We start from the raw sequence: 27,544 nt of genomic DNA, 5'->3' as shown, positions 1-27,544 counted from the left end.
CTTAGAAAGACTGGTTAAAAAAAAACTTTCATAGGAAAATGCGCTCTTAAAGCAGCTTAAACACAACCTCCTCCCTAACCCCTTTCTCCAATATCCAAGGTGGTTATGAGGCCTCTCGGGCTCCCCTGGAGCCCAAGTAGATCTTTGATTCAACAAACAGTCTCTGTTGGCTCTTTTTTTTTTTTTGAGATGGAGTCTGGCTCTGTTACCCAGGCTGGAGTGAGTGCAATGGCGAGATCTTCGCTCACTGCAATCTCTGTCTCCAGGGCTCAAGTGATTCTCCTGCTTAGGCTCCCAAGTAGCTGGGATTACAGGGGGCACCACCGTGCCCAGGTAATTTTTGTAATTTTAGTAGAGACAGGGTTTCACCGTGTTGGCCAGGATGGTCTTGATCTCCTGACCTCGTTATCCACCCGCATCAGCCTCCCAAAGTGCTGGGATTACAGGCATGAGCCACTGCGCACAATTTTTTGTAGAGGCAGGTCTTTTTTTTTTTTTTTGAGACGGAGTTTCACTGTTGTTACCCAGACTGGAGTGCAATGGCACGATCTCGGCTCACCACAACCTCCGCCTTCTGGGTTCAAGCAATTCTCCTGCCTCAGCCTCCCGAGTAGCTGGGATTACAGGCACGCACCACCATGCCCAGCTAATTTTTGTATTTTTAGTAGAGACGGGGTTTCACCTTGTTGACCAGGATGGTCTCGATCTCTTGACCTTGTGATCCATCCGCCTCGGCCTCCCAAAGTGCTGGGATTATAGGCGTGAGCCACCGCGCCCGGCCAAGGTCTTGAGAGACTGGACAGAAAAGGCTTTGCGAAAGCAAGGGCCGTGGGTATCCCAGCACCCAGTGTGTGGTAGGCCCTGAATGTATCCTAAAAAAATGAGCAGAGGATCACCTAAGTCAGAGGGCTTGTTCAGCATGGACATTTGTTCCCAGCCCCGCACACAGTTTCTGCTTTCAGTGGCCTGGGGTGCTGCCTGAGACTTTGCATTTCTCACAGTCCCCAGGTGATGCCGCCACTGGTCATGTGAGCACACTGGAGAGCTGCTGACTTGGGTAACAGTATCACAGCTGGGTGAGGTGGCCTGTAATCCTAGCACTCTGGGAGGCTGAGGTGGGCAGATCACGAAGTCAGGAGATCTAGACCATTCTGGCTAACACAGTGAAACCCCATCTCTACTAAAAATATGAAAAGTTAGCCAGGCATGGTGGCACACACCTGTAGTCCCAGCTACTAGAGAGGCTGAAGCAGGAGAATCACTTGAACCCAGGAGGAGGAGGTTGTGGTGAGCCAAGATCATGCCATTGTACTTCAGCCTGGGCAACAAGAGTGAAATGCCATCTCAAAAAACAAAAAAAGTATCACAGACGTTCAAATCTGAGGACCTCAGAGTCCCAGCTAGGATTGAACTGGAAATTAAAGATGATTCTGGGCCGGGCACGGTGGCTCATGCCTGTAACCCTAGCACTTTGGGAGGTCAAGGCAGGCAGAACAACTGAGGTTGGGAGTTTGAGACCACCCTGACCAACATGGAGAAACCTCGTCTCTACTAAAAAAAAATACAAAATTAGCCAGGTGTGGTGGTACATGCCTATAATTGCAGCTACTCAGAAGGCTGAGGCAGGAGAATTGCTTGAACCCAGGAGCGTGGAGGTTGCAATGAGCTGAGATCATGCCATTACACTCCAGCCTGGGCAACAAGAGTGAAACTCCATCTCAAAAAACAAAACAAAACAAAAAGATGATATGATTCTGGACCCTAGTTCTTTCCCTTTTGTGTGTTTAGGACTTCCTGTGAGAAAGTGAAAACCAGAAACCTTTTCCCCAGAAATATATGCACATACATGTGCATATGATCTCAGGTGTTCAGAGCCCTCCCCAAGCCTGTCCATGGTGCCCCCTTGGCCCTCAGGTTAACGCCTTATTTGATCTGGTAGCTCCTACCTCTGAACAGATGAGGAAACTGAGGTCCAACCAAATTAGGTGGGACCAGGCTGAGCTCACAGGGATCTGTTTCCTGACTCCCTTCTCAGGCTTCTGTGGCTCTTGGAAAGGCTTTATCTTGCCTCCAGGGTATCCCGTGCCACTTGAAGCCGGGTTCAAGCGATTCTGTTGCCTCAGCCTCCGAAGTAGCTGGGACTGCAGGCGCATGCCACCATGCCCAGCTAATTTTTGAATTTTTAGTATAGACAGGGTCCTTAAGTTTGCCTGCCTCAGCCTCCCAAAGTTCTGGGATGACGGGCGTGAACCCCCGCGCCCCGCTGCCCCCACCAATCTATGAGCGGGGGCTGCAGTGAGCCGAGATGGCACCACTGCACTCCAGCCTGGGTGACAGAGTGAGGCTCTGTTTCAAAAAAAAAAGAAAAATAGTCACCCTCAACTTTTTCTTTTTTATTTTTCCTATTCTGATTTAAATTGCTTTATCATGGACAATTTCAAATGTGTACAAAAGAAATGAAGATAAGATAATGAATGTCTGTAAACTCTCATCCAGCTTCACTGATGATTTTACCCCATTTCAAATACAGTCATTTATATATTTTCTTGTATAACTGCAATACCGTATTGCACTGAATGGAACTAACAGTCACTTGGATATGTTGGAAAGGATGGCTCAGAAAGGTATCTCTGAGGGGGTGATGTCAGTCATGTAACTGATATTGATTGAGTACCTACTGCATTCCAGGTACTGCTTTAGGACATAAGGCTCCCTGAGTTAAGGGTATTTGAGCGAAGGTTTAAATGAATTGAAGGGGCCAGGCAAGGTGGCTCATGCCAGTAATCTCACCACTTTGAGAGGCCGAGGTGCGGATCCCTTGAGCCCGAGGTCAACACCAGCCTGGGCAATATAGTGAGCCCCTGTCTCTAAAAAGAATAAAAAATTAAAAAGAATAAATGGGCTGGGCACGTTGGCTCATGTCTGTAATCCCAGCAGCACTTTGGGAGGCTGAGTTGGGAGGATCACAAGGTCAGGAGTTCAAGACCAGCCTGGTCAACATGGTGAAACCCCATCTCTACTAAAAATACAAAAAAATTAGCCAGGTGTGGCAGCACTCACCTGTAATCCCAGCTACTCGGGAGGCTGAGGCAGGAGCATTGATTGAACCCGGGAAGCAGAGGTTGCAGTGAGCCGAGATCGCGCCACTGAACTCCAGCCTGGGTGACAGAGCAGGACTCCGTCTCGAAAAAAAAAATTAGGAAAAGAAAGAATAAATGAAGCGAAGGAACAAGCTGGAGTGGGTATCTGTGGGATTAGCAAGCCAGGCAGAGGGAACAGCAGATGCAGGGCCCCGAGGTAAGACTGTTTGAGGGACAGACTGGACATCTGTGTGGCTGCAGTGGAGTAGGCATGAGAGAGAGAGAGTGGAGATCAGCCAGATTCGGTAACACCCTGTGGCACATGGTGAGGACTTGGGCATTTGCCATGAGATGGAGTCAGGTTCAGAGCAGAGGAGTGACATGACAATTTATAGCATGAACCTGGAGGGCAGAGATTTCTATTATTTTTTTTTTCTGGGTACTCCTCCCAAATGTCTCTTAAAATCTAAAAATTTTTTAAAATTCTTTTAGAGACTAGGGTCTTGTGCTTTATTGTCCAGGCTGGCGTGCAGTGCTGTGACCATAGCTCACTGCAACCTCGAACTCCTGGGTCCAGCGATTCTCCCACATCATCCTTCGGTCCCAAAGTACTGGGATTGAAGGCAGGAGCCACCACACCTAGCCTATTTCTATCTGTTTCATTTGCCCTCAATCCCCAGTTGATCCCAGCCCGGCACACAGTAGTAATTCAGTAAACATTTGTTACACAAATAGAGCAGATCAGTATACATGGAGCTGTGTTATTTTTGTTTTTTTGTTTGTTTGTTTTGTTTTTTTGAGACGGAGTTTCACTCTTGTTACCCAGGCTGGAGTGCAATGGCGCGATCTCGGCTCACCGTTCCTCCACCTCCTGGGTTCAGGCAATTCTCCTGCCTCAGCCTCCCAAGTAGCTGGGATTACAGGCACGCGCCACCATGCCCAGCTAATTTTTTGTATCTATCTTAGGTAGAGACGGGGTTTCACCATGTTGACCAGGATGGTCTCGATCTCTTGGCCTCATGATCCACCCGCCTCGGCCTCCCAAAAGTGCTGGGATTACAGGTGCGAGCCACCGCGCCTGGCCAGCTGTGTTATTTTTTACGTTCCAGGGTGTGGGCATACCATTTATTTAGTTCCCGGTGGATGGTCGTCTGGCTTCTTACAGGCTTGTTTTAAGCACTGCATGAGATAATTATTTATTCATTTATTATGTATTATTTTTATTTAATTTATTTATGTATTTTGAGATGGAGTCTTGCTCTCAGGCTGGAGTGTGGTGGCGCAATCCTGGCTTACTGCAACCTCCACCTCCACGGTTCAAGCAATTCCCCTGCCTCAGCCTCCCGAGTAGCTGGGATTACAGGCATATGCCACCACACTGGGCTAAATTTTTTTGTATTTTTAGTAGAGATGGGGTTTCTCCATGTTGGCCAGACTGGTCTCGGACTCCTGACCTCAGGCAATCTACCCAACAGGAGGTTGGGGTCTAAAAGGCTGGGCACTGCTCCCATAGGTGGCTGTCTCTTAGGGGGTCTAAGCAAGGCCACAACCTCAACTAGATTGAACCAGGAGTTCGGAACGGTTGCTCTTTGCCCCTAGCTGACCCTCGGCTCAGCCCAGAGAAAGAAAGTGCCCAGAGAAAGCCTCCCAAAGTGCTGAGATTATAGGCGTGACCTACTGTGCCCGAAGCATGAGATAATTATTACAATGCTCTTAGCACAGTACTCGACTGGAGGAAGTGCTTCATCTGTGTTAGTGATTATCATGACTATTACTGTTATTATCACAGGGGGTGCAAGGGAGACCCCGATGGAGACAGGGCTGGGGGGGGGCAACCTAGGGTGACACACACACCTGAGGACAAGGGACACGCAGCTCCTGTGGTGGCAGCCCCTCCATGCCCCTGACAACTGTCTCTCCTGCCTGCAGCTCCACGGAGAAGAACTGCTGCGTGCGGCAGCTGTACATTGACTTCCGCAAGGACCTTGGCTGGAAGTGGATCCACGAGCCCAAGGGCTACCACGCCAACTTCTGCCTGGGGCCCTGCCCCTACATTTGGAGCCTGGACACACAGTACAGCAAGGTACATCTGGCCCACAGGGGTAGGAGATGCGCTGTGGGGAGCCAGGATGGAGGAAGAGGAGAGAGAAAGAGAAGGAAAGTCAGAGATGAGTTGGCAGGATGAGGGGAAAGAGACAGGGATAGGGTGGGGAGGGGAATGCATAAAGAGATGGGGAGAGAGGCATGAGATATGAAGACTCACAGAGCTGAAGTAACAGAGGGATGGGGTGAAGTGGAGAAGAGAGACAGGGAGATGGAAGGAAAAACGCAGAGAGAAATGGAGAGACAGAATGAGAGAGGCAGACGGACACTGGTAGATACAGACACAGAGTTAGGGCAAGGAGAGACAAAGACAGGTATACAACAAGGCAAGAGGCGAACATGAGGAGGGGCAGACTGAGAAAGAAAATCACGGCAGGTGCCATGGCTCACGCCAGTAATACCAGCACTTTGGGATGTTGAAGCAGGAGGATCCCTTGAGCCCAGGAGTTCGAGACTGGCCTGGGCAACAGAGTGAGAGCCCATCTCTACCCCCTACCAAAAAAATAGCCAGGAGTGGTGGCGCTTGCATGTGGTCCAAGCTACTCCAGAGGCTGAGGCGGAGGAAGGCTTGAGCCCAGGAGGTTGAGGCTGCAGTGAGCTGTGATCACACCACTGCACTCCAGCCTAGGTGGCAGAGAGAGACCCTATCGAAAAAGAAAATCAGGGCCGGGTGCAGTGGCTCACGCCTGTAATCCCAGCACTTGGGGAGGCCGAGGCGGGTGGATCACAAGGTCAGGAGTCCGAGACCATCATGGCCAACATAGTGAAACCTCATCTCTACTAAAGCATGATGGTGCATGCCTGTAATCCCATCTACTCGGGAAGCTGAGGCAGAGATCATGCCACTGCACTCCAGCTCGAGCAACAGTGTGAAACACCGTCTCAAAAAAAAAAAAGGCTGGGCGCAGTGGCTCAAGCCTGTAATCCCAGCACTTTGGGAGGCCGAGGCGGGTGGATCACGAGGTCAAGAGATCGAGACCATCCTGGTCAACATGGTGAAACCCCGTCTCTACTAGAACTACAAAACATTAGCTGGGCGTGGTGGCGCGTGCCTGTAATCCCAGCTACTTAGGAGGCTGAGGCAGGAGAATTGCCTGAACCCAGGAGGTGGAGGAACGGTGAGCTGAGATCGCGCCATTGCACTCCAGCCTGGGTAACAAGAGAGAAACTCCGTCTCAAAAAAAAAAAAAAAAAAAAAGAAAGAAAGAAAAGAAAAAGAAAATCAGACAGGTGGGAGAGACAGAAGATAGGATGGAAGAAGATAAGAGAGACCGAATTGGAGATGGGAAGATGCGGACAGGCAAGAGGGGAGAGACAAAGGGGGAGAGGCTGGTCCAGTTGGAGGTGGGGAGGTGGGGGAGTGGAGGGACGTCTTCCTCCCTCCGCTAGCCCTGAGCCCTGACCCTGACCCCGTCCACCGCCCGCAGGTCCTGGCCCTGTACAACCAGCATAACCCGGGCGCCTCGGCGGCGCCGTGCTGTGTGCCGCAGGCGCTGGAGCCGCTGCCCATCGTGTACTACGTGGGCCGCAAGCCCAAGGTGGAGCAACTGTCCAACATGATCGTGCGCTCCTGCAAGTGCAGCTGAGGCTCCGCCCCTCCCCGCCCCGCCCCGGCAGGCCCGGTCCCGCCCCACCCCGCCCCCACTGCCTTGCCTATGGGGGCTGTATTTAAGGACATCTGTGCCCCAAGCCCACCTGGGGCTTCATTAAAGGTGGAGAGAGGACTTCGGATCTCTGTGTCATTGGGCGCCTGACTGGTACTCCCACCCCATCTCCCTCCCTGTCCACCTCCTCCTGCCTGTCTGCACCATTCGCCTGGCATCAAGGCACAAGGGACCAGTGGGGAACACTACTGATCCCTGCTGGTAGTTAGAGCTATTTATTAAAATTGCCTTATATTAGTGAACTCATTCAATCACCATAGCAACACTGAGATGCAGAGACTCTGATAACACCCATTTTAAAGGTGAGGAGGTCAGGCACGGTGGCTCACACCTGTAATCCTAGCGCTTTGGGAGACTAAGGTAGGTAGATCACCAGGTCAGGAGTTCGAGACCAGCCAGGCCAACGTGGTGAAATCCTGTCTCTACTAAAAATACAAAAATTAACCAGGTGTGGTGCTGCACGCCTGTAATCCCAGCTACTTGGGAGGCTGAGGCAGGAGAATCGCTTGAACCTGGGAGGCAGAGGTTGCAGTGAGCTGAGATCTCCACACTGCGCTCCTCTATCTCAGAAACAAAAAAAGGCGAGGAAACTGGAAGCCCAGAGAGGTTAAGGGAGGAGTTCCTCCATACCAGGAACCTGCTTTAGTGGGGGATGCTGAGGAAGATAATAAAAGTTGTTCAGGCCAGGCGGGGTGGCTCATGGCTGTAATCCTAGCACTTTGGGAGGCTGAGATGGGACCATTACTTGAATCCAGGGATTTGAGACCAGCCTGGGTAACAAAGTGAGACTCTATCTCTACAAAACATTATTATTATTATTTTTTGAGATCAAGTTTTGCTCTTGTTGCCCAGGCTGGAGTGCAATGTCACGATCTTGGCTCACTGCAACCTCCGCCTCCCAGCTTCAACCGATTCTTCTGCGTCAGCCTCCCGAGTAGCTGGGATTACAGGCGTGCGCCACCACGTCCAGCTAGTTTTTGTATTTTTAGTAGAGACGGGGTTTCACCATGTTGGTCAGGCTGGTCTTGAACTCCTGACCTCAGATGATCCACCCTCCTCGGCCTCCCAAAGCGTTGGGATTACAGGTGTGAGCTACCGTGCCTGGCCACAAAACACTTTTTTTTAAATGTACACTTGTGGTCCCAGCTACTCTGGAGGCTAAGGTGGGAGGATCAGCAGCCATCAGTGGGTCTCCCTCTGCTGTCTCCATCTCTTCCCATCTGCTACGGTCCCACTCCTGAATTCCCTCCTGCTTCCTCTTTCTCCTGCCTCTCGGTTTCCACTCTTTCTCCCAGGTTTCACTTCCCCAAGCACAGTGGTTCTCCTCCTGGGAGGGAGGACAGTGTGACTGCTGTGATTCCTTTGCCAGTGGGCATGAGAGCTGTTGGTAGCACTGGGTCTGGGTGCCAGGGTCCCGGGGCCCTCCCAGCTCAGCCTAGGGGTAGAAATGTGGTGACTCCTCTAGCCCCAGGTCCAGAAGCACAGAGGGGTGAGGCAGAGGGAGGAGTGGGAAGCAGGAGGAGTTCACTATGCAAGGACATGCCAACAAGTGGATAGGTATAGAGATGCCGAGGCCTGGCCCCAAGAGGCAGTCGCACAGTGACATGGCTGTAATCGCTGCAGCCCTGGGAGGATGTGGCGCACGTACACATACAGACACACTCACGGGGGGGAAATGTGGATGGTGCCCACATTCACCTCTCACAGCTGCCGTGAACACAGAGACTCCTGCAGGGCCCAGAACACGTGGGCTGTGTCATTTGGCGGCAGCTGCAGCCCACATACACACAGATACAAATAGAGAGAGTGCCAGCCCATCGCATAAACACCGCCCAGCCTGGGAGGCTCACTGGGACACAACATGAGCGGAGACTTCAACGGGGACCTGGTGCAACAAAGTAATACAAATATATTCCATAGGGTCATGGTCGCAACCGCTGTACACCAGACACTGATTCAAACAGACAGTGTCATGCATGCGCACACACATCGCGGCATCACAGCCCCAACAGGAAATGGATCCCCCAGCAGCTGCCTCCTCTCCCACGGGGTCACAGTCACAAACAGCCCCAGGGTGCCTGTCCACTGTTGGACCCGTCACAATCCCACCAGACACACCCCACACAGAGGTTTGACGCGTCACAACCGCACAGACAGCAGGTTGGTCTTACCCACTCAGTCTGACATCCCACACCCTCTGCCACACACGCACCGCTCCAGCCTGGGGAGTCCCACAGGGCCCACAGACTGCAGGCGACCCCGTCACGCCCAGATACACTGTCACACCCAGGGTCCCAGACGGAGCAGACACACCCCCAGGGTGGCAGACGCAGCTCTCACACGCCCAGCCCCAGCTCGTGCCTCAGCCTGAGGACAAGTGCTGGCTGCGCATTTGCGGTGTGGTTGGCCTGTCTGCCCCGCCCTCGTGACACACCCCGCCCACCTGCCTGGGGCTGCCGGCTGAGCTGGCACAGCCCCGCAGGGCGGGGAGGGGAAAGTGTGGGCTCAGCACCTTCCCCGGCAGCGTGCGGGCTGCCCCTGCCCTGCCACCCTGGCACCCAAGTCCGCTGGGTGGCTCGGCCCCGTCGGAACAAGTCTGCCCTCCGCCTGTGGCCAACCACAGGGGCAGGGCAGTGGGTTCGGGGCGCCCCGCGCCCTGTTCCCGCCCCGCCCCCGCCTCTGCAGGCAGCCGGGGCCACAGAGGGAAGTCGTGGGGGGAGCCTGGGTTCCGGCTGGAGCCCCAGCTTCCTGTCCGGCCCGGTGGGGCAGGAAGCCGCTGGGGGAGGCCAACTCAGGCCTCCCTGCCCCCTCCCATGACAGGCCTGGGACCCCAGTCAGCGAAGGGGAGCGGGGAGGTGTGGGGGTCGGTGAGAGAAAGCCCCTTTCCCCTCATTCTCTGGACCTGCACAGTGAGGTTCCAGCGTGGATTTGTGTTAGGACCTCATTGTGTCTGTGTGATTGCGAGCTTTGTGATTTAAGTTGTGTCTCAAACGGGGTGTTCTGGGGGCCTGCGTGCTGTGTGGTAAGGACTGCCTCATTTGTGTGTGTGTCCCCAACACGTGTTAGCTCCGTGTGTTTGTGACTGTGCTGCATTTCTGGAGTGTGCGTTTGTATTTCTGCGGGGCAAGCTGTTGTATTTTCTGTGGGTTTTATGCCCTGGCACTGTTTGATTCTGCCAGTTGGCCATGTATCTGGGGCAAATCGTGTGTCTGATACTTTTCTCAACATCTTCGCTGTTATTCTGGGTATAAATTTGTACATTTTTTAGTGTAAGTTTGACTTGAAATGTGGGTGTTTTCTGCATGTTAATCCATCTGTGAGAATTTTTTTTCCCAGGAGTGTGTGTGTGCGTGATGGAGTCTCGCTCTGCTGCACAGGCTGGAGGGCAATGCACAATCTCGGCTCACTGCAACCTTTGCCTCCTGGGCTAAAACGATTCTCCTGTCTCAGCTTCCCGAGCAGCTGGGATTACAGACACCCACCATCATGCCCAGCTAATTTTTGTATTTTTAGTAGAGATGGGGTTTCACCATGTTGGCCAGCCTGTCTTGAACTCCTGACCTCGTGAGCTACCCACCTCGGCCTTCCAAAGTGCTGGGGCTACAGATGTGAGCCACCACACCCAGCTGTGTGTGTTCTTACATGAGGCTGGTGAGTTGTGAGTTGTTTTCTGGGTTGCATTGTGATCAGTGTGTGTTGCTGGTATTCTGAGCAGTTTGTGTGTCTACGTGGTGTGTGTCCAGCATGCTTGCTGTGGTTCTTGGTGTATGTGTGTGTGAGGGAGGGCTGTACTTCCGGATTGTGTGCGTCCGTCTCAGGGACTGGTGTTCCCAGCCTGTGGGTGCTGTGAGCAGGTGCTGAGGTGGTGTCTGCATTCTGTGTTCCCACAGGAGAGCTGGCGACTGCAGTGTGTGGAGTTGTGTGCATCTGTTGTGCATGACCATTGAGGGCATTTCACATTCTCAACAGGGGTGGATGTGTGTCTTGCAGGCAGCTGCGAGTGTGGGTCTTGGGTCTGCATTGTGTGCTGGGTGCGTCCATGAAGCTGCCGGCATCGTAAGTGACCAGTGCCTGTTGGCCTCCATACCCAGCACAGGCTGTTTCTGCAGCGCATCCCCTTACCAGCTGGTGCCACGCTGGCTCAGAGCTGGCTGTGGCAGCAGGCAGGGCAGGGCAGGGGCTGTGGTGGGCACTGGACCCGCGCCCAGCTTCGGTATAAATATCCCAGGCTGCCACTGTGTTTGCTGTGTTTACTCGGCCTCAGCCCCGGCCCAGGGGCGGCAGCAGCCCAGCAGGTCCTGGGGGTGGGGGTGACCAGGCCACAGCACAGACATTTCCTTCTGGATAGACAGGCCCCGCAACCTCGCTGCCCCTTCCTGTGCCCTTTTTGGGTGGGCAAGAGGTGGTGACCTCTCATTCTGGGTTTCCAGGGGCTGCCAGTGAGGCTCCAACCTGGTTGTCCCAGCTGGGCTTCCCAGAGTGTGGGAGACAGAAGAGATGGTGCCTGGGGTACGGGCCAAGGCATACAGCAGGGAGGGGAAAGGGCAATGTGAGGGTAGAACAGAGTCCCCAGAGGGAGGCTCCAGCAGAGAAAGGGACAGTGAAACGAAGTGGCAAGAGCCGAGAGAATGGCTGGGGACAAGGAGTGGAAACGGTGGGGAGGAGAGGGAGGGAGGGAGGGACGAAGAAGCATGTGAAAAACAAGGGAGGAGAGGGAGAGACGGAAAGTAACAGGGAGACATCGACAACTAGAGAGGTGCGGAGACAGAAGGAGAAGACAGCAGTGGCGGTGAGGGAGGAAGGCAGCGGGCAGGAAGGAAACGCAGAGAAGCAGGGAGAAGTGACTGTGGACAGAGGGACAGAGTGGCAGGAGCTGGAGGGGGAGTGCAGGGAGGCAGCTCCCTCTGGCAGGACGCACAGGGCGGGGGGAGGTGGCGGGGTGCCGGCCAGGCCAGTGCCAGGACGGACAGGAGACACAGGGGTGGGGGCCGGATGCCCACCTAGGGGCTCTCTCCCAGCGGGGCCTGCCCTCCCTGACTCAGCCTTTCCGCCTACCCCGACCCCAGGAGAACTGGGGGATGGAAGGTGCCTACCCTGGGGGCCCACCGCCCCCATGCAGTGACCAGGAGGTGTGTCTCCCGCCATCCCTGCCCCACTCTGTCTCCACCTCTCTTCCTGTCTCCCCATCTAATCCCTGTCGCTGGGACCGGCTCCACCTCTGTCTGTCAACTAGACGCTCCGGTCTTGCCCATCTGACTAAACCTAATTCTGACTCAATTTCTGTGTCTCTCATCGCTTTTTAAAAATGGTCACAACAAATTTACGTTATAGCAAAGTATAGCATAAACAAATTTAATGACCAAATGACAGACTGGTCAAAAATGTGCCTATCACCAAAGGCTGATACTTTTCCTGTGGCCCAGGCCCTCTGCTCTTACAAACAGGGCACAAATGCAGATACTAAGAGACATACAGCTCTCATCTTGCACTCTTGGCTTTCTGAGAGGTGTGACCCCGAGGTCCTGGAGTCTGGCTGCTGAATTATCTTGGGCCTGGCAACCGCTTCCTCCTCTGGGTGAAGAGGAGTGATATCAGTAGTCCCTAGCGCATGGCACAGCTGGGCCAACTCAGTGATTCGGAGACTGATCTCCACGTGATGACCCGATCTTGTCTGTGTGCAGGACAGTACCCAGCACGGGGCGTTGGGCCCGCCATCTGACCCTTCTCCAGCCTTCCTGTATGAGGACGCCTGCGTGTGCAGTTGTCCCTCCAACGCCGTCTGGCTCTGGATGGCCCCAACACCTGACCAGCCAGACAGCCCAGTGGTCTCTAGGACCTTTGTGGCCCTAGGCCTGGGTTCATGTGTCACATCTGTCTCTGAAGGCTGAGTGGCCTTGAGGAAGCACCTTTCCAGGCCTCCCCTGATCCACTTCACTGGGTCAGCTGACCGTGCTATTGCTCGGGCCTGGAGAGGACAGAAGCGCTCCATAGTGGAGGCTTTCGTTCTTTAGTAGTTGCTCTGTCTGAACATCTGTCTCCTTCCGTCCAGCTCTCACTTTCCCTGTCTGGCTCGAATTCTGGTTGACCCAGAGGGCACAGCTGAGGCTTGGAAGTCAGGAACCGTGGACTCCAGGAAGCAGTTTTGAGGGTCCTTCAGGCTGGCCACGGCAGGACACCACCTTTCCATCACACAGGCATGAGGAGTCCCCAGGCACTGTCTTGCTGACCCTTGGCCTGTGCACCCCAACAGTGGCCAGGCCCTTCTGTGTGTGTGTCTGCTGGGGGAGCAGGAGCTGGCTGTGGGGGCATGGGAAGGCGGGACGCCTGGGTTCCCACAGGCTTGTGGCTGAGTCACCAGGCGGCCATCTGGCTCCCATTAGCCCAGGGCGGCAGGGGGCTCCATGGGGCGGGCCCTGCGGCCAGCTGGGGGCAGGGATGCTGGGGCAGGCTGCGTGTGGGATGACTCAGGACCCATGATAACAGCCTGTGCACATTTGGGGAGTGTAAACAGGAGAGGGAGAGGAAGGCGGAGGAAGGGAAAATTGTGGTTGGGCAGAGGGGGGCTGGTGGGGCTGAGAGGGTAGAGTCCCCCCTCCCTCTACACTCAAGCTGGCAGGCCCCGTGACCCGCAGCCTGGGTCCTTGGGAGAGATGAGAGCTGCCCCCCAGCCTCCCTTCCCCAGGGTCTCCTCCCTCCCCTGGGGCTGCATTACTCAGTGGTCAGCATACTGCCTAGCCGACAGCTGCCAGGTTTGAGGGAAGGGGAAAGAAGGGGCCCAGAGCCTGGAGCAGGGGATTGAAACCCAGAGATAAAGGCTGAGAGACAGATAGAGAGGGACAGTGACAGCAGACGCCTAGAGAGGTGGAAATGTACAAGCAGAAAGAACCAGAGGCCCAGAGTGAGACAGGAGAGATGGGAACCTAACAGAAGTGAGGAGGCTCTAAGTGTGAAACAGAGTGCAGACATAAACAGAGGGGGAGGCAGACGCACAGGAGGCGGCCACGCCAGGGCCCAGGGGTCAGCACTGGAACCAAACCGGCCACTTCCAGCCATGAAAGGCCCTGCCAGCTGGCATCCAGCAAGGGGAGGACTTTCACCTTGGGCCCTGCGGTGGAGACAGAAGCCTCAGGCAGAGAGAAAAGGGGAGACAGGGAGAGACAGCCAGCCAGAGCACTGGAAAGAGAGAGCGGGGGTAGGGAGAAACAGAAAGAAGCCGAGACAGGCAACGACAGGCAGGAGACGGAGTGGGAGAGAGGAGAAAGGTACGGAACCCCAGAAACAAGAGGGGGTGGGCTTGCCTGAGATGAGACTAGACCCAGCGAGATGGTGGTATGTATGGGTCGGTAGGTGCTGTTTTGATATGCCCATAGAGAAAGGGTCACTGAGCTGGCCTGGAATCAGCTGCCTTGTTGGGGTCGAGGATGGGGCAGGCGGTGAGAAGGGTGGCGGCCTTCAGTCCCCATCCAGCTCTGGGCTGGGCGCGTCTTCAGGCTCCTCCTCATCGAAGTACCTCTCCTCCTCATCCCGTGCCACGATGTCCAGGTTGTCGAAGTCGGGGTTGTCGTCTACTGCGCTACAGGGGTAGGAGGCTGTCAAGGACTGGGTCTTCCTGGGACAAGGGTCTGGGGCACTCTGATGTCAAAGGTCATGTGCTGGCAGCTGTCAGAGCTGACCCTCCGAGGGGGACGGTGGGCCTCTCAGGGTTTAAAACTAAAGGAAACAGTTTCCAAATCAGAGTTTGCACAAAAACTCCAGGCTGGGCATGATGGCTTATACCCGCAAGCCAGCATTATGGGAGGCCAAGGCAGGAGGATGGCTTGAGCCCAGCAGTCAGAGCCTTAGGCAACAGAGGGAGACCCTGTCTCTACAAAAAAATGGAAAAAGTAGCCAGGTGTGGTGGCAAGCACCTGTAGTCCCAGTTTACTCAGGAGGCTGAGGCGGGAGGCTCGCTTCAGGCCAGGAGGTCAAGGCTGCAGTGAGCTATAATCAAACCACAACATTCCAGCCTGGGTGGCAAAGAAGGCCCTGTCTAAAACAAAAAAAACCCCAAAAACTCTAACTTTTCTTAAAAAGTTGTAAAATGTGGCGACACAGGGGAGTACTTCCCCAGCAGGCAGTGGCTCTCCACAGAGAACCACGTGGGGGTGATTCTGCCTTCACCACTGGGGCTTGCTACTGCCCTCCAGTGGACAGAGGCCGGGGACCAGCCAGACCCGACCACAGGCAGGACAGCTGCCCATGCCCTAGGGCAGCAAGCAAACCCAGTGGCAATCACTTGGGTCGCCAAGCCCAGCTTGATCTGGCCACTCAGAGCTCTCCTAACCATTGTGACTTCTGGCCCCTTCTGTCCCTTGGTGCTGCTGAAGGCTGGCACTGGCTGTGGCCTCTGCCAGGAATGCTCCTCCCCCTCCCCCCACTGACTTTCTGCAGGCCTTTGCTGTCCCCCCCTCAGAGAGGCCTTCCCTGGCCACCCTGTCACTACCCTCCCCATGCTTCACTTTTCCTCATGGCTCCGTCACCATGAAGTGCTAGGAAATTCTCCATCTTCCTAACTAGAGTGGCTCCTCTTTCCAGGCGGGGAAGCCTTTCCTTGGTTTTGGTCTCTGCCTTATTCCCAGAGCCTGTGGATGTCACAGATGCTCGGCACATGCTGACTGAATGCACAGATGGGGGTCGTGTCGAGGCCACTGCAGCCCAACAGCTGCCTTCCTGAGAGGACACACTGGTCCCCCAATTTCCTCCTGGGCCCCTGGCTTGGGAACAGCAGTAGTGCCTGCTGACTGAGCATCACTGTGGTCCAGGCCCTCTGCTCACTACTCTGTGTGCAGGAACCGGGGTTCTGAGCAGGCGGTCCTGGCTGGAAGTGGAACAGCCAGATTCCATGCAAGAGCTGGAGATTCCAGAACTGGTGGAGGCTCCGGTGATTATGGCTGGGCCCCATGGCAGTGGCAATCACAATTCCCACTTTCCTGATGAGCCCACCTCAGGACAGACGTGGGGTCTGCCTATGTGTGGTCACACATTACTTACGTCATCGAAGCTGGATATGAAACCAAGGAGAGCCCTCTGCTGCCGGGCCCAGTGTTTGGGACCACAAGGCAAAGCTATCTTAAATTACAAAACCAATCTTTGACTGACACGTCACTCTCCTGGGTCCTTTTCAAAGCAGGTGGCCCATGTTTCTCAGCCCTGGGATGCTACTGGAGAAATGAACAACTGGCAACTGCGGGGACAGCCAGCACAGGCCCCTCCATGCCGGGCATGAACCCTGCCAGGGGTTACTTCCTGCAGCACGAGGAGGTCCAAGGTCCTGGGGAAGAGGTTGGGCTTTCTAGGGACACTTGGAGGGAGTTGGGGTAGTGGCCTCTGCCACCTGCCAGAAGGGAAGTGTTTCAGGGTTTCATTGATACTGAGCTACATGCCATCCCTGCTCACTCTTGCCTTACAGGTGAGGAGACTAAGGGTCTGACATGGACAGGGCTCATCCAAGGTCACCTAGCCTCCTCCTTTGGCTGTTCAACCCCACAGTCCACATCCTAGAACTGTTTCAGGGCCTTCCAGCTCCACGAAGGGAGGCCCCCACAGCTTGGCCAGGGCTCTGCATGTGGCCAGAGGCCATGGGATGCTGGGCTGGGGGATGGGGAGGTGGGGGGGGGCACCAGGAGCACCTGTAGTCAAAGTCCCCGTCCTTGCCATCCAGGAAGCGCTGGTGCATCCGGCTGGTGAACTCTTCTCGCAGGATCAGCCTCTCCTCTGAGTCAGGGACCCAGGCCTCCGAGTCCTTGCCTGACCTCTGGTCTGCAGAGGGAGACCAGAGGGGGTGTGAATGAGGGTGCACTCAGGCAGGCACTGAACACAGTCCACAGAAAGCTGCTGCTCCTGTGCCCAGCCTTGTGCTGGGTGGCTCTGGGAACATAGCAGTGACAGAGATGGCCCTGGTCCTTGCCCTCCAGGGGCATGCAATCACATGACCATACAGTGCTCTGGAGACCGTATCCTCTCAGGATGAGACCTGAAGGGTGAAAGGAGAGGCATTCCTGGCAAAGGGAACAGCCTGAGCAAAGACCTGTTGGCAAGGGATCATTTGGTGCCTTGGAGGAGCGGGGGGCAGGGATGCTACAGGTTTGGAAGGGCACACAGGGAGAGGGTCAGGCCAGGCAGGTGAGGGACACAATGTCGGCTTTTGCAGGCTGGGGGCCCAGTCTGCTGCCATGAAGTGGAGACAGGCAGGCCCAAGACTGGGGTGTCTGGAATCTGGGGTCTCCCTGCTACTGGCCCTCACCTTCCTCATCACTGTCCTCCTCCTCTTCCTCTTCCTCCAAGCAGGCCTCCTCCTCCTCTTGCTGTTGGAGCAGCCGCTGCTGCAGCTCCCGCTCCTCGTAGGATTGGAGCAACAGGTTGGAGAGCGGGCAGGCGGGTCTGCCAGGGGACCCGGGCTTGGGAGGCTGGTGGGTCGGGGTGCGAGCACTGAGCTCCTCCTGGGTGAGATACTGCCCGATGTACTGCTCGTACAGCAGGGGGGCCCGGAACCGCATCTGCTCATCACTGAAGTACTCACCCCCTGCACAGAGGAGAGAGAGGGTGGGCATGGGGTGAGTGACTGGGCACACCTGTCCGTGTGGGTGTGTATGTGATCACGCTTGTGGGATGATGTGTATACAGTCCAAGTGTGTGCGTGCACACATTCAGAAACACAGGAACATATGCAGGCACCTGAGGTGGGCGTGAGTCATCATGCAGGTGCCCGAGGCTGTGCGCACAAGCACCCATGCAGGTGCCTGAGTATGTGTGCGTAGCCCAGCCTGAATCTTCCCCCAGTATTCATGCATCCAAGCATGTGTGTGCCTAGGTAGACCTGGCTCCATCCTGGCCTCTGAGGCTCTGAAGGTCTGGAGCTGGTGTACAGCTGTGCCCAGGCACGATACACAAGCTCCTGCCTGTGGATGTGTGTATGGCCCGCATCCACAGACTTCTCTGTGAGGCCCAGCATATGCCCACAGGCACCTGTCTGTCTAGGTGTCAGCATGCAGGAATGCAGCAGGTTGTGTGTGCCTGTTTGTGAGGCCCTGGTCTGGCTGGCAGCGGACGCACCTGGACACACCTGCACTGCAGGGTGTGTCTGTGCGTACATCCACGTGGCTCTGGCACGTGTGTGCAAGGGATCAGGTCAGGTGGGGCGTCTGCCCATGTGAGTATCCCTGGGAAAGCCAGGCCCTCCTGGTGGCAGAAGGCCCTAGATCTGACCTCTCCCGAATGCACCCCCTTGGGTGGACCTGGCTTCCCCACTGTCCCCAAACCTGGGTTCTTTGCATGTGCCCTGGCTGCCTGTTCCTGCAGGAGCAACTCTGTCCCTCAGATAACAGTTAAACCTGCCCCAGTCCCTCCCTTCCACTGGTCCTAGCCCCATCTTCAGAGCCTGGGGTCAAGAAACTGCCCAGACTCCTGGCCTCTGCAGCACCGTAGGCTGTGACTGTCCCTGTCCTGCTCAGCTTCCCCACTCCCGCCAGCTCTTTCCCAGCTGTTTCCGGCATCCTCTAGCAGATTCCGTTTTTTGAGATGGAGCCTCATTCTGATCCCAGGCTGGAGTGTTGTGGCATCATCTTGGCTAACTGCAACATCCACCTCCTGGGTTCAAGTGATTATTCTCCTCCCTCAGCTTCCTGAGTAGCTGAGGTTACACCCGCCTGCCACACAGTGCTTGGCTGATTTTTCTGTATTTTTAGTAGAGATGGGGTTTCACTATATTGGCCAGGCTGGTCTTGAACTCCTAATCTCAAGTGATCCACCTGCCTCGACCTCCCAAAGTGCTGGGATTACAGGAGTGAGCCACAGTGTCCAGCCTCTAGCAGATTCAGTTTCTATCCCTCCTTCTCCCTAACTTGGATTATCACCCATCCCGGCTCTGGGTCTCTCTCCATCTCTTCCTTTATCTCCATCTATCTTTCCTGCTTTTCTCAGTTTCTGTCACCTACCCCCACCTCATTCAATCATTCATCTTCCTTTTTTTTTTTTTTAGTAACCTCTGCCTCCCAGATTCATGCGATTCTTCTGCCTCAGCCTCCTGAGTAGTTGAAATTACAGGTGCCTGCCACCATGCCTGGCTAATTTGTTTGCATTTTTAGTAGAGATGCAGTTTCACCATGTTGGCCAGGCTGCTCTGGAACTCCTGACCTCAAGTGATCTGCCCTCTTCGGCCTCCCAAAGTGCTGGGATTACAGGCTTGAGCCACCGACCCAGCCCATCTTTCACTTTTTTTTTTTCTTTTGAGACAAGTTCTGGCTCTACAGCCTAGGCTAGAGTTTAGTGGTGGGATCTCAGCTCACTAAAACTTCCACCTTCTAGGCTCAAGCAATTCTCCCACCTCAGCCTCCTGAGTAGCTAAGACTACAGGGATGCACCACCACGCGTGGCTAATTTTTGTATTTTTTGTAAACACTGGGTTTCACCATGTTGCCCAGGCTGGTCTTGTCCTCCCAAGTTCAAGAAATCTGCCCACCTTGGCATCCCAAAGTGTTGGGATTACAGGCATGAGCCACCGTACCCAGCCTCTCACTCTTTCTCTATGAGCCTCTCTATAACTTGTGCCTTCTCCCTAACAATTTAACTTACTCTCTGCTTCACTCTCATCTTTTAACGTTGGTTCTGGTGTCGTGGTCACAAGGATGCTTTTAATTATGTTATGGTCAAAAAGCTTTGAATCATTTTTTTCCTTCATGGTTTTCAGAGGGTGTCTTGTTCAGAAGGCTTCTGTGTCCTCAAGGTCATGTACGAACTCCTTCTGGTTTCCTCTGATGCCTTTGTATAAGGTGTAAGGTAGGGATGATCTCATGTTTTCTTCCTTAGGTATAACCAATTATCACAGCACTGTGTACTGTGTCCTCAGCTTACTGATCTGAAATGCCACTTCTGTCATCTACTAAATTATGATCTATTCTCACTGCCTGTCCCATTCTCCTCCCCTAGACCTGTCTATCTCTCCCCTTTACTTTGCATTTCTGTCTCAGTCTCTTCCTGTGTCCCTGTCTCTTTGTCTCAAAACTTCTCTCAGGATTTCTGTCTCTGTGTTTCTGTTCTTGCATTCTTTTTTCTAATTCCCTCTGCCTCAGTCTCCCCTCCTTCCCCATCTGTGCCCACTCTCACCCATCTGGCCCCCACACCTTGGATCAGCTCTCGTAGGGCAGCGTAGCGCCGGTTACGGAGGCGGGTACGCAGGGTGCGGGGCCGGGCAGTGCCCTGCTGGGCCACCTCAGCACAGTAGAAGTCTGCACGGTGGTCGCCACGCACATGACCAAAGCAGGCCAGGTGCTCCTCACGGAGGCCTGTGCGGAAGCGCTCCAGGAACACCAATGGCTTCTCATGATACAGCTGGGCCAGGATGGCTACTTTCTCACGCTCTGTCAGGTCAGGTTCACCCTGCTGCTGGCTGCACACAGGCAAGCGGCTGGCAGCCACAGCATGCAGCATGGCACTCACTGCTGCATTTTCAGCCGTGGAGGTGTCACTGTCCAGGGCCACTGGCGTTGCCTCAACTGCTTCCACTTTGTCCTGGGGTTTAGATGGGACTGCTGTCTGGCTCAGCTCACCCCAGTGTCCAGGTCTAGGCTCCGTGCAGCCTGAGGAAAGGAGAGATTTGTTAGTTCAGAGATGGGTATGTGGGAGGGGACCGCGTGCTTAGTCACTCACTCAGCTCACATTTACTGGGTACCTACTATATTCTGGGCACTGTTCTGGGCACTAGAGAAACCACAGTGAGCAAATGTTGACATTTTAGTAGGGGACACAATTAGCAACATAATTACCGAAAACAATATGTGTTCTGTGTTTCCCAGAGTTTTGTGGAAAAATAAAGAGGGAAGGAGGAGGTAAGGAGGTGGAGGAGGCTGTAATTTTCTTTTCTTTTCTTTTCAAGACAGGGTCTTGCTCTGTCACCCAGGCTGGAGTGCAGTGGCGCAATCATGTCTCACTGCAGCCTTGAGAGATCCTCCCATCTCAGCCTCCCATGTAGCTAGGACCATAGGCACATACCACCATGGCTGGCTAATTTTTAAATTTTTTGTAGAGACAGGATAATGACATGTTACTCAGGCTGGTCTCGAACTCCTGGGCTCTAGCAACCCTCCTGCCTTGGCCTCCCAAAGTGCTGGGGATTAAAGGCGTAAGCCACTGTGGCCGATTTTTATTTTTTTTAGAGACAGGGTCTTGCTTCATTGCCAGGCTGAAGTGCAGTGGTGCAACCGTGATTCACTGTAAGCTTGGACTCCTGGGCTCAAGCAATCCTCCCACCTCAGCCTCCTGAGTAGCCAGGACTACAGGTATACACTACCATACTTCACTTAATCTTTAAATCTTTAAGTTTTTTTTTTTTTAAAGTTTCCGTAGAGACAAGGTTTCACTAGGTTGCCCAGGCTGGTCTCAAACTCCTGAGCTCAGGCGATCCTCCCACCTTGGCCTTCCAAAGTGCTGGAATTACAGGCATGTGCCAATGGACCCCACTTCATTTTAATTATTTTGGTAGATACAGGATCTTGCTGTGTGGCCCAGGCTGGTTTTGAACTCCTGGCCTCAAATGATCCTCTTGCCTCAGCCTTCAAAGTGCTGAGATTACAGCGTAAGCAACCATGCCTGGCTAAGGCTGCAATTTTAAATGGAAGACTCAGAGAAAACTTTGCCAAAAAAGTGGCATTTGAGTAGAGACCTGAGGTGGTGAGGGATTAAGCCATGAGATCTCTTGGAAAAGAGAATTCCAGGCAGAGGAAACAACTACTGCAAAGGCCCTGAGGCCTGACTTACTGAGCCAGTCAATTCTTTTTTTTTTTTTAAGATGGGCTTTCACCACATTGGCCAGGCTGGTCTTGAACTCCCAACCTCAGGTGATCCTCCCACCTTGGCCTCTAAAGTGCTTTGATTACAGGCATGAGCCACCACGCCCGGCTGGTCCAGTCAATTCTTTAAATCATTAATACATTTGCTAATTTGCTTGCTCATTCATTCACACTCTCAGGCATCCATGCACTCAACCACTCTTTAATAACTCTAACTCTCTGAGAGGCCCTATATCAGGCAATGCTGAGGATCCATGGGATGAATCCAGTCCAGCTCCTGCCCTCAGGAGGTATCCAGTCTGATGTGGGATACAGTCAGGATCAAAGATAATACAGGCAAAGTAAACAGGAAAGCTGGCTGGGCACCGTGGCTCATGCCTGCAACCCAGTACTTTGGGAGACCGAGGTGAGCAGATCACTTGACACCTCAAATTCGAAACCAGCCTGGCCAACATGGTGAAACTCCGTCTCTACTAAAAATACAAAAATCAGCTGGGCATGGTGGTGGGCACCTGTAATCCCTGCTACTCAGGAGGGTGAGGCACAAGAATCACTTGAACCCAGTAGGCGGAAGTCGCCGTGAGCTGAGATTAGCCATTGTCCTCCAGCCTGGGTGACAGAGCAAAGACTATCTCAAAAAAAAAAAAAAAAAAAAAAAAAGAAGAGAAAACAGGAAAGCAGAGCGCTTGGCAAACTGTGGTGAGAGCTGTTTCCCAAGAGTGGAGGGAGCAGGCCTGCAGCAAGTAGGAAATGCGTGAAGACAAGAGTATAGAGACAACTCCTTTAGGAGGCGTGGCTGGGTTGGGGAGAGAAGGGGTGACGTTACATGTGTAGTGTGTATCAGGGAGGATTTCAATCATCAATGCAGCTGAAGACTGAAATGGACAAGGGCAGGGGCTGTGGAGGAAGGAAGAGGATCATGAGTGAGTGAATTAGAAAGATGTCAAGAGGCTGAGTGGAAAAACCATCAGGCCAATGTGCTGGGAGGTAAGGGAGGCATCCAGGGTGAGGTCCCAGACTCTGGCCTCGGGAATGGTCTGACTGCTGCTACACGGGCCTCCAGACTCCTCAGGAGAGAAGTGCTGGGCTGGAGACAGAGCTGTGGGTGTCATCAGAGTCAAGACAAGAGCCAGCCGGGCGCGGTGGCTCACGCCTGTAATCCCAGCACTTTGGGAGGCCCAGGTGGGTGGGTCACAAGGTCAGGAGTTCAACACCAGCTTGGCTAACATAGTGAAACCCCATCTCTACTAAAAATACAAAAATTAGCCGAGCATGGTGGCACATGCCTGAAGTCCCAGCAACTCGGGAGGCTGAGGCAGGAGAATCGCTTGAACCCAGGAGGCAGTGGTTGTGGTGAGTCGAGAGTACGCCACTGCACTCCAGCCTGGGCAACAGAGCAAGACTCTGTCTTAAAAAAAAAAAAAAAAAAAAAAAAAGGACAAAAGCCAAAGCCAAGGAAAATGAGAAAGGTACGGGTCGGGGAGGCAGGGGGAGTGAGAGAGGGATGAGAACAGGGTCCAGGAAAAAGCCCTGCACAGATGTGGAGAGGAATGCCTCTGGAGCTAAAAACTGGCTGTCCAAAATATAGCTACATCTTAATCCCTGGAACCCATTACTGTTACCTTAAACAAAAAAAAAAAAAAAAAAAAAAAGAGGTAGGTCGCAATGGTTCACCCCTGTAATTCCAGCACTTTGGGAGGCCAAGGTGGGTGGATCCCTTGAGGTCAGGAGCTCAAGACCAGCCTGGCCAACATGGCAAAACCCCATCTCTACCAAATATACAAAAAATTAGCCGAGTGTCATGGCACATGCCTGTAATCCCAGCTACTCAGGAGGCTGAGGCAGGAGAAATGCCTGAACCTAGGAGGCGGAGGTTGCAGTGAGCTGAGTTCTAGCCATTGCACTCCAGCCTGGGTAACAAGAGCGAAACTCCGTCTCAAAACAAACATACAAACAAACAAACAAATGGTTCTCTCCCAGTGGGGGAACACAATCCTGCAGACACCTGAATTTCAGCTCAGCAACACTGACTTCAGAACTTTGGCCTAGAGAACTATGAGAGAACAAAGTTCTGTTGCTTCAAGCCATGCAGTCTGTGATCCTTTGTTACAGCACCTCTGGGAAACAAAGTCAGAGGCTGAGAAGGAGCAGCTCAAAAGGCAAGAAATAAGGCACTGTGGTGTCACAGAAGCCAAACGAAAGTGTGTAAGAAGGAAGGGTCAACATCTTTTAATTCCACTCCAGACTAGTAAGAAAAAACCTGAATGGGCGAGGTGTGGTGGCTCACACCTGTAATCCCAGCACTTTGGGAGGCTGAGGTGGGAAGATTTCTTGAGGTCAGAAGTTCGAGACCAGCCTGGCCAATATGGTGCAACCCCCATCTCTACTAAAAACAAAAAAAATTAGCCAGGCGTGGCAGTGGGTGCCTGTAATCCCAGCTATTTCAAAAGCTGAGGCATGGGAATCACTTTGAACCTGGGAGATTGCGCCACCGCACTCCGGCCTGGGCAACAGAGCGAGACTCTCTCTCAGAAAACAAAAACAAAAATACCTGAATGGGGTAACTGGATTGAACGACATGGGGGAAGTAAGTGGGGATCCTAATCAGAGCAGTTTCTTAGGGTAAAAGTCAGACAGTGATAGGCAGGAGGTAAGGAAACGTAGATAAGTATACATGACTCTCTGGAGGAGATAGATGGAGCCAAGATATAGAGTTTTTCTTTTTCTTTTTCTGAAACAGGGTCTCATTGTGTTGCCCAGGCTGGAATATGATAGTGCAAACACAGCTCACTGCAGACTCAACCTCCTGGGCTCAAGTGATATTCCCATCTCAGCTTCCTAAGTAGCTAGGACCACCGGAATGCACCATCACACCTGGCTTTTTTTTTTGAGACGATTTCACTCTGTCACCCAGGCTGGAGTGCAGTGGTGCGATCTCTGCTCACTGCAATCCACCTCCTGGGTTCAGGTGATTCTGGTTGGTGCCTCAGCCTTCCAGGTAGTTGGGATTACAGGCACATGCCATGATGCCTGGCTAATTTTTGTATTTTTAGTAGAGATGGGTTTCGCTGTTAGCTGGGCTGGTCTCCAACTCCTGAGCTCAGGTGATCTGCCTGCCTCAGCCTCCCAAAGTGCTGCGATTACAGCCATGAGCCACTGCACCAGGCCTTAATTTTTAAATTTTTTGTAGAGATGGGGTCTCGCTATGTTGCCAGTGCTGGTCTCAAACTCCTGGGCTCAGGTCTCACTCTGTTGCAGAGACTGGAGTGCAGTGGTATAATAATCTTAGCTCCCTGAAATGTGAAAGGGTTCGAGTGATACTCCCACCTTAGTCTCGCGAGTAGCTTGCCCCAGCTACTCCCTAGCCACCAAGCCTGGCTAATTTTTAAATTTTTCTAGATACCGGGTTTCTTTATGATGCCCACGCTGGTCTCAAAACTCCTGCATTCAAGCAACCCTTCTGCCTTGGCCTCTCAAAGTGTTGGGATTATAAACGGGAGCCATTGCACCCGTCCTTAGATTTTTTTTTTTTAGGTTAAATTTTTTATTTTTAGAAAATTTCAAACATACACAAAAGTAGATAATACAACGACACCTCTCCCTCCACCTCCATACACCCATCATCTCCATCTGGTTTCCACAATTACTAATTCTTGGCCAGTGGTGTTTGAGCCAGTCTTCCGACCACACCTCACCCCACATCGTATTATTTTGAGGGTTGCGGGGAAGCACAGAAACTGAGTAAAGGCTTTGAAAGGAGCCTGGCTGGATTTCGGACTCTGGGGATAAGGGGACTTAGAACGAAATGAGGGAATCGTTGGATTGGGGTTAAGTCAAGTTTGCATCAGGCAGGTAGAATTTTAGCCTAGAGAGGTAGGAGGATTCATCTGGGGCAAAGGAAGGCTCAGCCTGGCACAGGGAAGGAGGCAATGTGAAAAGAGCTGGCCCGAGACAATGCGGGAATTAGGCCGGGCAGAGAAGAGATTTTTGTTAACTCCAGAGTTAGCCTCGTAAGGAAATGACATGGAAAAGTGTTGGTCTGGAATCGGGAAGAGGTTAATTTCGGGGGGAAGGAATGGAGGAAAAGGAGGTCAGCCTGCGACAAGGGAGAGGATAATCTGGGCAAAGTGGTGAAGAGGACCGGTAAGGAGGAGGGGGACGGGTGTCCCCCTAAAACGAGTCCTCCTTCGCGCTCCTAGGGGAATAATTTCCCAGAGACACCGCAGCCGCACCCAACTGCTGCCTCCGCGTGACCAAGATCTCACCCTCGTCGGGTTCCTTCGTCGCCGCCGCGGTCGCCACGGCCTCCATCCTGATTCTCTGGGACTTGTGAACCACCGGGCTGACCCCGTACAACAACCTCACGCCCACGCACGCAAGAGACACTTCCGCCTGAGAATGTTCCGGGTCCGGGTGCGCCGCTGCGCCGGGGTACCAAAGTTCCGGTACTAAAGCAGACGTTGTATTGCGCATGCGTGCCTCTTTGGGGTCCTGCCTCTCGCCTCCAGAAAGGAAAGAGGCTCCCGGGTGAGAGGCCCTTAAACCGCTGTACTCAGTAGGAACCAGAACCATTGTTCGTTTGTTCGCTGCTGTGACCCTGGCTTCAAGCGTGCTTAATTCTGGGATGGATGATTAAAGGACTGTCCCCCGGAGCCTGGAGCTGTCATACTCTTGAGAGTGGGTTCGTGCTCTAGTTTAGACCTCCGCCTGTCCTTTTCCTTTCTCCACCCCTTCAGGAATCCAGGAATATTTACTAAGGCTTGACATTTTTTTTTTTTTTGAGACAGTGTCTCGCTCTGTTGCCCAGACGAGTGCAGTGGCGCGATCATAGCTCACTGTAACCTCACATTCCTGTGCTAAAGTGATCCTCCTGCCTCAGCCTTCGGAGTAGTTGGGACTACAGGAGCGCACCACCGCGCTTGGTTAATTTTAAAATTTTTTGTAGCGCTAGGGGTTCCACTTTGTTGCCCAGGCTGTTCTAAGTCCTGGCCTCAAGCAGTCCTCCCGCTTCAGCTTCTCAAAATTGCTGGGATTACAAGATGAGAGCCACAAGACTGGCTAACCCTGTCACTGGCTGGCATGAGATGGGTGGTGAGGTAGAACTTCCCATTCTGTGTTCCCAGGACCTGGAGGAAATCTGCAGGTGCAAAACAATTGTGGTCCTGAGTTCCCTATGGGATGGGTAGGGGCTCTATGTAGGCATTACCGGCAGAGTAGACAGACATGCCACCAGTAACCACTCAGTGGCCAGGCCAGGGCTTTCTTTATTTGGGGGGAGAGGTACTTTTGCTCTTATCGCCCAGGCTGGAGTGCAATGACGCGAACTCGGCTCACCACTGCCTCCCAGATTCAAGTGATTCTCCTGCCTCAGCCTCCCGAGTAGCTGGGATTACAGGAATGCACCACCATGCCCGGCAAAACTTTGTATTTTTAGTAGAGACAGGATTTCTCCACGTTGGCCAGGCTGGTCTTGAATTCCCGACCTCAGGTGATCCGCCCACTTCAGCCTCCCAAAGTGCTGGGATTACAGGCTTGAGCCACTGTGTCCGGTCTGAACCTCATGATTTTTATGCAAAATTCCAGGTGCCACTGTATTCTCCAGTGCAGAGGTTCATGGCATTTGTGGGTTCCAAAAGGTATTTATGGCTCCTCAGAACAAAATAACCACTGATGCGATATTCAAAGAGGGAGCAGAAAGAGATGGAGCCAGCGAGGTTACCAGGTGCTAGGCCATGCGGGGCCTCATAAGCCATAGTAAGTAGCTTGACCTCCTTTATTCTGAAGGGAGTGGGCAAGGGGATCAAGACGAGATGTGTGAGGAAGTCCGTGGCTCAAAACAGAGGAAGAGCTTCCTCATTTGCATTCCCTTGAGGTC

At 53.4% G+C, this 27,544-nt stretch overlaps 2 protein-coding genes across 5 annotated transcripts in view; one reads left to right on the top strand and one right to left on the bottom strand.

The window, feature by feature from the left end:
- The window catches only part of TGFB1 (transforming growth factor beta 1), a 40,845-nt gene extending 14,853 nt beyond the window's left edge, over positions 1–25,992 (top strand). For 2 of the 3 annotated variants that reach the window (XM_002762160.6, XM_008988065.4), the window contains exons 6-7: positions 5,010–5,163; positions 6,611–6,907. In XM_002762160.6, the coding sequence (XP_002762206.1) occupies positions 5,010–5,163; positions 6,611–6,769 (313 nt within the window). In that variant the 3' untranslated portion in view covers positions 6,770–6,907. Of the gene's footprint in view, positions 1–5,009; positions 5,164–6,610; positions 6,908–25,868 lie in introns of those variants that run through there. The other variant, XM_054249552.2, reaches the window with a different exon arrangement.
- Positions 12,186–26,063, bottom strand: CCDC97 (coiled-coil domain containing 97). 2 transcript variants are annotated; one of them, XM_002762159.8, is made up of 5 exons: positions 25,935–26,063; positions 20,005–20,460; positions 17,130–17,408; positions 16,516–16,645; positions 12,186–14,420 (listed from the first exon to the last, which is right to left on the bottom strand). In XM_002762159.8, the coding sequence occupies exons 1-5, from the start codon at positions 25,978–25,980 to the stop codon at positions 14,300–14,302; spliced, it is 1,032 nt and encodes a 343-aa protein (XP_002762205.4). In that variant the 5' UTR covers positions 25,981–26,063; the 3' UTR covers positions 12,186–14,299. The 2 variants fall into 2 exon arrangements, with proteins under 2 accessions (XP_002762205.4, XP_017823054.2); XM_017967565.5 differs by having other exon boundaries at positions 12,186–14,415.
- Positions 26,064–27,544: the final 1,481 nt, after the last annotated feature.

This window comes from Callithrix jacchus, chromosome 22 (genome assembly GCF_049354715.1).
Source record: "Callithrix jacchus isolate 240 chromosome 22, calJac240_pri, whole genome shotgun sequence".
Lineage (NCBI taxonomy): Eukaryota > Metazoa > Chordata > Mammalia > Primates > Cebidae > Callithrix > Callithrix jacchus.
The sequence above is the reverse complement of the archived record's forward strand: the minus strand, read 5'-3'. Positions and strand labels throughout refer to the sequence as shown.

Bases quoted from the DNA above. Each gene is read 5' to 3' on its own strand.
- CCDC97 (XM_002762159.8), bottom strand. From the start codon at position 25,980: ATGGAGGCCGTGGCGACCGCGGCGGCGACGAAGGAACCCGACGAGG. The intron at 17,409-20,004 runs GTGTGGGGGCCA...TCCTCTGTGCAG, and splicing joins CCTACGAGAGCTGATCCAAG to GGGGTGAGTACTTCAGTGAT. The intron at 14,421-16,515 runs GTGCTCCTGGTG...CTACCCCTGTAG, and splicing joins GACGGGGACTTTGACTACAG to CGCAGTAGACGACAACCCCG.